Raw genomic sequence first — 12494 nt, forward strand, 5'->3', positions numbered from 1 at the left:
AAGTAGCAAATAATATGGAAGGATGGAAATAGAGGATGCAGTAGAACACAGATAAGCAAACTTTAGGGTGCTTTACATTTTAATATAATTTTATTATAAAATTTGGCCTTCAGTTTCTTGGTGTCAATTCTCGTTGAATATTAGATTAACTTTGGGGTATTTTTGTTTTTAAGGTTGCACAAGCCAGTGCTGTACTCTTAGAAATGTTGATAGTAAACTGCTTTGGAAAGGACCTCAACATCGTTTTTCAGATGGTTATGATATCCAGACATTGTAAACAAGTCTAGGCCAAAGTAAAAAGAAAAATAGTCCTGTAAAAAGTCAATTCCTAAGGTTGGAATTAGAAAAATAATTTTACTGTGAGTTATGATTTGCTTCTGAGTGTTTTGGTATGCTGTTTTAAAGATGTGACTGGGACCAAAGGAGATATTTGATCTGTTTTATATGCTAGCGTTGTTTAGTTCTAAATGATTTACTTTTCCATCATACTAAAAACAAAATTGTAGAGTTCTAGCTTATTGAGATATAGTGTGGCCATGTAATTAGAGAGTTGTGTTAGTTATTCTTCTGTCACTTAATAAAATATCTGGGAAAATAACCTAAGAAGAGGAAAGATATTTTGCTTCACAGTTTCTGTGAGTTCAGTTCACAATCATTTGTTCTCATTGTTTTGGGCTTGTATCCAGGTAAAACATCATGGTGGGGAGGCCATGGTAAATCAAGGCTACTTTTTGTGTGATTGCCAGGAAGCAAAGTAAGAGGAGAAGAAGAAGGAATGGAAAAAGTATTGAGAAATCAAGACATTCAGTCACCTTCTTCCCCCTCCTAGGTGTCACCTAAAACTTCCTGCACCTTCAAATATCATCACCTGGTCATTTCAGATCCAAAGCATAGAAATATTAGTTAAGTAAGGGAATAGTGGCCCTGTTTGATTAACAAATACCTCATTTGTATCAGCTAACTAAATAAGTAATCACTTTTTTTGACTCACACTTTTAGCTAAGATTTGAGTCTGTTATGTCAGGAAATACATGCTAGAACAGTTCAGTTCATTAAGAGTGTGGCAAATCATCACTGCAAGAATAAATGAATACTTAGAGGCCCTTTTAGAGGACACATGTGTAGATACTCAGAAGAGATAGGATAACTAAGTAGATCAGATATTTAGACAGTATTAATTTGATTTCCTTTGTTTTGTGTGTGTGTGTGTGTGTGTGTGTGTGTGTGTGATGCTGTATATGTCAGATCTTTCTTTTCACTCTTGTACAGTGTCCTGTTATGTGGTCTTAATAAGTTTGGCTTATTCATTATTCAGTTAAAAAACATTTGGATTGTTACTAGTTTGTAATAATTATGACTAAGGCCATTATATAAGTTTGTGTGTAGATACTGATTTGAATGGAACTTCATTTACCTTGGGTAAATACTTATGAATGAAGTTGCCATGTGAAAGTTCCAGCTTCTTTGAATTTGTGTAAGTACTTAATATTGCTAGTTAAGATTAAAATATTTATTCCTTCTGATAGGTGTATAGTGGTATCACACTTTTTTGAGCTTCCGTTTCTGTTATTACAAATATTGTTGGCGATTTTTCGAAACATGTATTTGTCATGCACATGTTTTTTCTAGTGAATCATCTTAATTTTTGTTGCTTTCTTATGAGTTTTGAGAATTCTGGGAACAAGTTCTTTATCAGACTTTGACTTATGACCTTTTTCTTCCATTCTGTGACCTGTATTTTTATTTTATTCTCTTAATGGAGAGTAGAGGTAGACCAGCCTGGCCTCGAACTCACAGAGATCCACCTGTCTCTGCCTCCTAAGTGCTGGGATTAATGGTGTGTGCCACCATCACCACCCGGCTGGTATTGCTTTTATAGAACATGTTTGCTATTTTCACTCAGCTTCAGCTTTATAGGCTATTGGGTCATGGTTTCCTCGGTTAATATTTGCCACCAAGTTTTCCTAATGAAAACATATTTTGGGTAAGATGTAGTAGCTTTCTTTCTGCAGAAACAGAAACATTTTATTTTTAAAAGTATTTTTTATTCTTTTTCTTTACCTTTTTTTTGGTGAGGTGAGCATACTATGGTATTGTATGTTTACAGAATCTGACTTGGATTGGGTTTGTTTTTGTCTTATAATTACTTTGATGTGTGTTTGTTGGTGGTAGTTACTTGAAATTTTTGATATGTGTCCTTTGGTAGTTACTTGAAAATTTTCATTTGTAAAATGGAAATCAGTGTATTTATGATTATTTTGAGACAGAAATAGGGCAGGTATACTTTATATATGTTTGATAAGAACAGTTTTTTAAACAAAAAATGTATTTGTCATAGACAAAGTCCTTTAACCTTAAAATAACACCATAGACAATTTATACTCATTTCATATTTTCAAGGCATTATAATTTAATTATATGGACATTATATCTCTAAGAGGTTATTATAGTGAGAAGCATTTTCTACAAAAAATTTATTTATGTTACATACAGTACATGGGTTCTTTGCAAGTAAACTTTCATATATATATATATATATATATATATATTAGTTACTTTTTTGTCATCTGTCCTTGTGATAAAAGTGACAGAAATAGTGCAAAGGGTATAAAGATCTATTTTGTTTAAGATTTCAAAGGGTTGGTCCATTAAGGTGACAGGTATAGGAGAGACACATTATAAGGTCAATCACATGGGCCAGGAAACAGGGGATAGTCAATGTCATAAATCTATTATTCTTCTTTTCCTATTTTTATTCACCTGGGCCCTATTCTGAGATACTCCCTACTTTTCAGTTAGTTAATCCTTTCTGGAAACACCCTCACAGATAGACCTAGAAGTATGCCTCACCAATTTCCTATGTGATTCTAAGTCTAGTCAGGTTAACGGTGGAGATTGACTATCACAGTTCTTATAGGTACATTAGACTTCCTGTAATGGATATTAAAACAATAAGAGTTCCAGAGGTTTGTTGTCTAAGTTTTCAAGCTATTCTGGAACTAATGCTAACTCTTAATTTAATCATGTTTGATTTTATACATACCATATCTAATTGGAGAACTATGTACTAAAATTATGGCAGAACACATAAATAGCTGTTGTAGGAATAGTTGTAGATTTTAAAATTTATACCGATTCTCATAATTTTATAATGAAGTTTTTAAAATGAAGTTGTTCAAAACCTGGCTAACAACATAAACAGTGACTTTAAAGGACAGGTTTAACTGTGTTGCCAGAGTGATCTCATTATCTTTGTCTCAAAGTGATCCTCCTAAAGAGCTGAAAGAATGTTTTGGGACACTTTGTCAGATTTCTTTGCTGTATTTATTTATTTTTTTGTTTATTTATATATTTGCAAGCCCTCAGTATTGACCATAAGGCCTTGAGAGATATCTGTGAGCAGTCCTTGGTAGATTTAGATACGACCTTGGTTAGATAGGCCTGAGAGTTTATTTAGGCTATTAGGCCCTGTGGCTTGAGAAGATTGTTAAGACCACAGTAGCCATTTCTTTTCTATAAATTACAATAACTCTGTCTCTGAAGGTATTGGTTTGAATCGCTCTAGTGTTTTGGCAAGGTATCCAAATTAGATAAATATTACAACCTGATGACATATGATAGAAGCTTAAATATAATCGTCTTTTTAACTTTTATATTTTTAAGTTCTACATTATTTGATAACAGTGTGATTGACATTTTTTGGTGTTAAATCCTTTTGAAATATCTGATGCCACACTAAAATATTGAAAGTGAATTAATACTGGTTCCAGAAATTGAACTAAATATTCTTAACCCATTAGTCTCTTAATGGGATTAACAGCTTCAAATATCTAATGCACTGTTTTTCTTACTTTCAGGGAGATGCATTTACAGTTTTTCTGCAGCTAAAGTTATGATTGTCTAATTAGCATTCAAGATGCTTTGAAACTTAAGAATCCATTTTGGTGGCTTTTTTAAAAAAAAAATATTTATTTATTCATTATGTGTACAGCATTCCTTCCATGTGTGCCTGCAAGCCAGAAGGGGGCACCAGGTCTCATCACAGATGGCTGTGAGCCACCACGTGGTTGCTGGGAATTAAACTCAGGACCTCTGGAAGAGCAGTCAGTGCTCTTAACCACTGAGCCATCTCTCCAGCCCCTTGGTGGCCTTTTTTAAGATCTGGAATTTGTGTTGCTTTTGTCTCAGTCTTCCAGGTGGCAGGATTACAAGTGTGCACCAAAATATTTGTCTCTTGGTGGATAGTTTTTAGAAAAAAATGCAAACATTTAGAAAACATTAGAGAAAAGTAAGTTGGAAATAAATGTTGAGCTAAGTTCATACCTATGATCCCAGCTCTTGGGAAGCAGAGGGAAAAGGATTATGAATTCAAGACCAACATGGAGTACATAGAAAATTCTAGGCTGGCTCGAGTTACGTAGTGAGATGCTATCTAAAAAAAAATAAAAGCAAATAATTGGATGTAGTTTGTGGTGGCCCTCATGTAATAACAGTATCTGGGAGGCAGAGGCAAGAGGATATCTGTGAGTTTGAGACCAGTCAGGACTCTATATGGACTAACAGGCCAATCATACTATATAACAAGGGACTGTGTCACCATCATCATTCCCTCACCACACAAAGAAAATGTAGCTTGATTTTTATGAAATTATGATATATTCTGGGTAAACGGTATCCTCTGTGTACTGTGTAACTTATGATCACAAAGAGATGATATTTTAGTCTGTTGTTTCACTGGGAGGATACCTTACTGTCTTTGTACATCCTTAAATTTATGCTTATAATTTACAAATTATATTGACTAGAGATTAGTAACTTTTCTATAGGAGTTCAGGTAACTCTAAACAATATATGACAGATGACACATATTCTATACCTTTAGGGAAACGGGTGAGTGTAAAATTACATAAGTCTCATCTTGTTGGCCTTGTGAAAATGGGCAAAATTTGACACATGGGCCATAGTTTAGATGAAGGGCTTTATTATGTATTTCCTGACATTTGTAATAATTTTGCTAACAGAAATTAGACTTAAGAAACACATTTTTAAAATTATCACATTTTGAAATAATTGCCATTTAAAGAATAATTTGTAAGAAATATGTTGTGTAGTACTCCATTGTGTAAATGTACCATATTTTCCTTATCCATTCTTTGGTTGAGAGGCATCTAGGTTGTTTCTAGGTTCTGGCTATGACAAATAATGCTGCTATGACCATAGTTGAGCACATGTCCTTGTGGTACTAAACAGCAGAAAAAATTAATGACATCTTCAAATTTGCAGGCAAATGGATGGAGCTAGAAAACATCATCTTGAGTGAGGTAACCCAGACCTAGAAAGACAATTATCATATGTACTCACTCATAAGTGGTTTTTAAACATAAAGTGAAGAAAACCAGCCTACAATTCTCAATCCCAGAGAACCTAGACAACAATGAGGACCCTAAGAGAGACATACATAGATCTAATCTACATGGGAAGTATAAAAAGACAAGATCTCCTGGGTAAATTGGGAGCATGGGGACCTTGGAGGAGGCTTGAAAGGGAGGGTAAAATGTATAGCTCAATAACATCAATTTAAAAAAAGAAATAAGTGATATTTTAAAAAGTCTTATGGCTAACCTAAGCTATATTTAAAAATTATTTTAAATGAGATGGATTCTGTTGGCTTTTATTTATTTATTTATTTATTTTTTCCATCTCATGTCTATCTCCTCTTTTTTAATTTATTTTTTATTGAAAAATTTCCACCTCTTTTCCTCCTCCCACTTTCCTCCCCTCCTCCTACCTCTCTCCCCTTCCCTCTCCAGTCCAAGGAGCAGTCAGGGTTTCCTACCCTATAGGAAGTCCAAGGTCCTCCATCACCAAGGTCAGTTGGACTGGAACTGATGGAGCATGTGATCTGTTGGCTTTTAAAATGGAAAATTAGGGTCCATATAGGTGACTCTGGCTAAGAAACTGCTCTACTCTTGTAGAAGACAGGTTTGATTTCCATCACCTATGTCAGGTGACTCCTAACTGCCTGTAGCCCTAGCTCCAGAAGATATGATTAGATATTCTCTTCTGGACTCTAAGATACCTGAAGTCAGACTTGTACATCTGTCCCCAATATAATTATAATTTAAAATAAATATTTCTAAGATTAAGAGTCAAAATGATAGCAAAATGACTTGCTGGAAATTATGTAGTTGCTAGAGAAACTTTTAGACATTTCGAGTCAGGAAATATAGCAGGTATTATGGCACTGAATTTAAATCATTCAGGTTACAAATATAGTCATTCCTTTCTACAAATATTTATCCAGAGCCTATTTCCAGGTAATGTTCTATGTTGTGGAGTAATAGGGTAAGAAGATGTGATCTCTTCACTCTAGAACTTATGAAATGAGATATTTAATAAGATACTCTTTCTTTCCTTTTGTTTTCTTTCTTTTTTTCAAGACAAGGTTTCATACTAGCCCAGGGCCTTTGGAACTTACTGTGTAGCCCAGGTTGGCATTGAATTCACAGTAAACTTATCTCAAGTGTGCTAAGCTTACTAGTATGGGCCAACATACCTACTTATTTAGTATTTTCTGATAGAAAAATATGGGAGTTACTATGAGACTGAATTTAGTCTATGTAGAAGAAGGAGAAAGTGTGACTTCACAACTTGGTTCAGATGAACTGACATGCAGAGAATAGGCAACTAAAGTAGTAAAGATTCTAAAGACTATATATATTTTTGATTTTTTTTGCCTTGAGTATATGTTATTAGCAAATTCATTTCACAGCAAAGCTTCATAACTGCTTTTAAAGACCTGACTAAGGAAATAGCTTGGAAGTTGTATGTATTTGTGTTCTTAAGTGTCTCTTTTTAGATTTTCAGATAAGTTTTTCAGATTGATTTCAAACAAAATAGCTCCCTTTAAAGCTTATCCCAAAGCAATGGCCATGGCTGGATGGGCTGTGCCTGTCAAAGGACCAGGAATTTAGAATAGAATCCATGTAGGAATATAGTATCATTAGAAATCTGGAAAGAATATAGACAAGTTATTTGAGTATTTTAGGTACTATCTAGCTTCTTATAATAGTCTCGACTGTGGCCTTAAGTCTAAAAGTTTAAAGACATAAGTGTGGGTCAACAAGATGGTGTGGCAGGTAAAGGTGCTTGCTTCCAAGCCTAATGACCTGAGTTCTGTCCCTGAGACCCATGTAGTAGAAGGAGAGAACTTACAAGTTGTCCTAAAGACTTACACATGTTAGCTGTTGTAGCATGAGCCTTGTTAATTCAATGTAATAAAAAAATTGGAAATAGATAAATATCTACTGTAGCTATTAGTTAACTACGGAAGGAGTTTTTATTTCTTTATTTAAAAAATTTTATTTTTCCATTCAACTATTTACACTTCCTTCCCTCCTCCCAATCCCCTCCCTCTCTTGCCCTGCTTGAGAGAGGGCCAGGAATCCTGCCCTGTGGGAAGTCCAAGGCCCTCCCCCCTACATCCATGCCTAGGGAGCTGTGCATCCATATAGACTAGGATCCCAAAAAGCCAGAACATGCTGTAAAAACAAGTCCCAGTGCCTTTATCAATGGCTTCTCAGTCAGCCCCCATTGTCAGCCACAATCAGAGGGTCCGGTTTGATCACATGCTCATTCAGACCTGGTCCAGCTGGATTTGGTGAGCTCCCATTAGAACAGGCACACTGCCTCAGTTGGTGGACCAACCCCTTGCAGTCCTGACTTCCTTGCTCCTCTTCTCCCTCCTTCTGCCTTTCAACTGGACCTTGGGAGCTCAGTCCGTTGCTCTGATGAGGGTCTCTGTCTCTATCTCCATCCATCACCGGACCAAGATTCTATGGTGATATTCGAGATAATCATTAGCACGATAGTAGGGCAAGGACAGATCAGGCACCCTCTGCACTGCTGTCCAAGGACCTAGCTGGGGACATCCCATGGACACCTGGGATCCCCTCTAGAGCCAAGTCTCTTGCCAACCCTAAATGGATCCCTTGCTGTAGTTATCTTCTTCCCTGCTCCTATATCCACCCTTCCTCCATCTCCACACTCCCATTCCCCCAGGCTCTTGCCAGACCTTCCCTTTTAAAACCTCTCCATGCAACTGAATTCATTATTTTTGGTCATTTGGTTTTGAGACAGGGTCTCACTATGTATCCCTGTCTGTCCTTGATCTTTCTGTGTAGACCAGATTGGCTTTGAACTAATAGAGAGCCACTTGCCTCTGCTGCTATTTAAGCTTCTGGCTATATGACTTTGGCTTGTTTGGCACTTCATATAAGTAGAATTATAAAGTGTTTTTCTTTTTGTTAGTCTCCTATTTCACTTAAAATCATCAATTTAGGGTTCATCTATTTTGTAATATGTGTCAGGATTGTTTCTTTTTTAAGGCTGAATAACATTCCATTGTGTACATATACTACGCTGTTATTTATATAACTACTGACATGTACTTAGGTTGCTTCATCTTCCCGTTTTGAATACTGTTGCTCTGATCATTCAGTACACAGTGATGTCTTTGAGACTCTGCTTTCAGTTTTTTTGGTTTCACAACCAGAAGTACAATTATATATAATATGCTAATTCTACATTATTTTTTTTAAGTAGCAGCTTGATTTATATGACATCTTGCTGTTTTACATACTTATCAGCACTATACAGGTTACTCGTATCTGCAGCTATGATGGAATTGTGTTTGTAAGAAAACAAATTCTAGGATATGTTCTGAGGTGTGCTGTAAATTGAGCCTGTATTTTTGTGATTTTTTAAATAATCTTTCATTGAATAACTTAATATATCAGAAGTAGCTAAATGCTGATAATCTCACTTTGTAGACCTTCCTAGCTTAGAATTTGCTGTGTAGCACAGGCTGGCCTGAAAGCCATAGCAGTTCTCCTGCCTCAACTTCTCAAGCATCTGTGTATGAAAGGAATATGAAATTAATGTGTTCTATAACATGCTTATTAAGATAGTAACTTATTTTCAGAAAACAGCATTAAAAGACAGCATATCTTCTTAGTCTTAACTATTATGCAAATGTTTTAAAGTTTTAGCTCTTTTTCCTAGGTTACTTAGTAAGATATAATTTACAATTTCTTATCAGTAATATGAGAACAAAGATGAGTTTAATAAAAACATTTCTAAAGTATTAAACCTGTAAAAATTTTCTCTAGAAAGCCTTTTAGAGAACTTTTAATCTTAGACACTTTTGAGCAATAATTTGATTGTAATAAATATCAGTTGCTACATAACACTTTACTGTCAATTTACAGATTAAACAAAGATATATTTATTATCACACAGTTTGTATGAGCCAGAATATGGACATGATTCAACTAAGTCTTCTGCTTAGTCATACAAACCTGTAGTCAAGGTTTCGGCTCTTCTGCATTCTTATCTGGAGGCTTCACTGGGGAAGGTCTACTTTTAAACTCTCAAAGATTTTTGGCATGGTTCTTTTCTGAGTATTATTAACTGGAAGCTTCCCTCAAGTTGCTTAGTACTGCAAGAAGATGGCTACAGTCCTTTGTTTTGTGGGTTTTCAACATAACCACTTAGTTCAATGAAGACAATAAGGAGAACTTCTAGACTTTTTTATTTGGCATAATGTAATCATATAAATGAAATTCCATCACCTTTGTCATTGCTATTTTTCTTTGGAATTCAGCCACAGGATATGTTTGCCCCGAAGATGGCTGAGGTTATACAAGAACATGAACAGGAAGAGGTGGAGGACATGGGGGATTATCTCAGACTTTGTAAGACAACGGAGGTTGTACAAGAACATGAACCTGAAGAGGTGAGGATCATGGGGGATTATCTCAGAGTTTGTTTGCTGCATTGAATCACTTGGAAGTTTCTCACTTGATGTTATCAAGAATTTGACTCAATATACAGACATAGATCATTATTCTAGATATTGCAAAAGTACCTTTAAATTTCAATGTAATTTGTTCTAGTTTTAAGAGAAGGAGGAGGTAGAGGGGGAAGAAGGGGGGGAAGTAATAATAATAATAATAATCACAATAATAATTGACCTTTTCCAGAAGCTGTCAGTATCCAACATATAGTAATGAAGTTTATTTGAGAACAAAATTTTTTTAGAATATCAAATTCTTAAGTATTTTTTTTTAACATTGTATACTATACATACAGTCATTTTGCTTGCTAGGTATATTTTGGGTGATCCTGGAAAATACTAGTATGTAATAATACTATAATATTTGTTGTGAAGACTGATGGCTTATATATGTTTTATTAATGAAATTATTAACTTACATTACCTATTACTTCTTACATTGTCATTAGCCTCTTCCTGATTTGTATATTTTTATTTTCTTGATGTTTCCAGGCTGTTTGAAAGTGCTTAAATTCTTTTCTGAGAAAATTAAAATAATTGAAAAGTACTCTTTATTACACTCATGAGATCTGTTCATTTAGGTTTTGGGCCCTTTAATTCTTTTGTTGTCTTGAGAGAGGATCTTGTTGCATAAACCAGAGTGACCTTGATCTTACAATCCTCCTCTCAGTTTCTCAAGTGCTTTGATTATAGGTAGCAGGCTGGACTTCCATTTCACACTTAATGGGGGCAAAATATGTCGTTTATCTTATCAAATTAGAGGTTATATTTTTAAATAAAATTTTATTTTCTTAGATCATTTTGGACATATTTTTGTTTTCACATGAGTGAAAAATGATTTGGATTTTAGTAAGCATCAGTGAATTCTGTGGTATTCCATAGACTGATATTCTTATATTGAAAACCTGTTCTTTGAAGATTGATAAAGTAGGAAAAATTAAGTGTTTTGTTTGTGACGGGGATGATTCCCAGGATGCCATGATGTTTTTTGATTCATTCCATTTCATTTTATTTCTAGTTTCTCCAGACTAAGAGCTTCATGATAAATTAGTCATAAGATGGTATGGCTAGTATGCAAGCAGTAGCTAGGTAACAGAGGGAAGTCAAAGTCTCAGTCCTTTTTATACATAACTTTTATGTATAGACAAATATGAGAATCACTTGATTGTAAAATTTTACCTATCAGGATGCTATCTTCCTGGGTTTTGGATTATTTGTTCAAAGTTGATTGTTAATGACAAATTTATAGCTTGTGTTTTTAAATAGCACATGCCCCAATCTGTTGAGGTAAGGTATAAGATAGTGCTGTCATATTCAGAGATTAGAAACTCTGGGTGAAGAGGTGATATGGGATGGCTCCCTGATTAATTTATATTGGTTAGTTTTTCTTTGTTCTTTTTCAGTTTGCTTTTTTTTTTCAGCATTGCATTCTTAGAGCTGTCCTTTCAATAATGACCACTTAGGAATTGGCTTCTTGAGTTGACAAAATGTGTGGAAAGAGTCCTCTGATCTGTCAGAGGTGTTAGTGGTTCTTCCTTTTGGTTGATATGTGATCTTTTATTGCTTGTCCAGGACTGGTTGAAAGACAAGATGATTGTGTCCAATTTATGGCATTTACTACTAAAGCTGCTCTGTCAAATGCACATACCTTTGCTCACATGTGCCTAGATAAATGTTCTTGCACTGTTTACTGGAATCTAATTTCTTACTCATGGTTAGTCTGAGTTTTGAGTATTAGTTAATCATTTTTCAAAGATGTTCTTGTGTTTTGGTGTTGTAGTTCCTACATGTACATGTACAGATTGATGTTGAAACCAGTACTTGAATTAGGTCAAGCCTAGAATCAAGAAATACCTCTATTGTAATTTCTTATAAATTATCCATTTTCCAGGAACTTTAATACTGTTTTTCTGGCCAGAAATAGGATTTTCTTTCAAAGCCCTAGTTCACATAGCTTTATAGTATTGTAGCTGTTCTCTTAGTGACAAAGGCAGCAAATAAAAAGGGATTATACCTGTACCTTTCTTAGCACAGGGGTCTCTTTTCCTGCTTCCTCTGGAGAGATGTTTTTCATTTGATTGGTTGTAGTAATATGAACAGCGGGGCTGTGTCCTGCCACCCGGCTAGCTTTACCCGAAATAATTACATGGAAACTGTATTCTTTTGAACACTGCCTGGCCCATTAGTTCCAGCCTCTTATTGGCTAGCTCTTACATATTGATTTAACCCATTTCTAATATTCTGTGTAGCACCATGAACTGGCTTACCAGGAAAGGTCTTACTTAACCTGCATCTGTCTGGAGCAGGAGAATCATGGCGACTGACTGACTCAGCTTCTTTCTCCTAGCATTCTGTTCTGTTTACTCCGCCTATCTAAATTCTACCCTATCAGAGGGCCAAGCAGTTTTCTTTATTACTTAACCAATGAAAGCAACAGATAAGATACAACATGCTGTTATGACAGTAATTGCGGTAGTTTCTGCTTGAGACCAGCTCAGTTCAGCATGGCGGAGCTGAGCCACTCCTGCCTCAGAGCCATTTGGTGCCCCTGAACCACACACAGTTCCAGGCACACAGCAGTCCACATTGCCATCAAGCAAGCTGTAGCACTTTACTCCAAATGCTCCATTTAAAAGCT

At 35.4% G+C, this 12494-nt stretch overlaps 1 protein-coding gene across 2 annotated transcripts in view; it reads left to right on the top strand.

Annotated features, from left to right (window-relative positions):
- Window positions 1-12494, top strand: part of LOC121443433 (ribosomal protein S6 kinase alpha-6) — a 183749-nt gene that overhangs the window by 77846 nt on the left and 93409 nt on the right. For both annotated transcript variants that reach the window (XM_041645190.1, XM_041645191.1), the window contains one exon: window positions 9665-9796. In XM_041645190.1, coding sequence (XP_041501124.1) covers window positions 9665-9796 — 132 coding nt within the window. The remainder of the gene's footprint in view (window positions 1-9664; window positions 9797-12494) is intronic.

Source organism: Microtus oregoni, unplaced genomic scaffold, assembly GCF_018167655.1.
Source record: "Microtus oregoni isolate MIOR12 unplaced genomic scaffold, Mior012 000107F_000, whole genome shotgun sequence".
Taxonomy (NCBI): Eukaryota; Metazoa; Chordata; class Mammalia; order Rodentia; family Cricetidae; genus Microtus; species Microtus oregoni.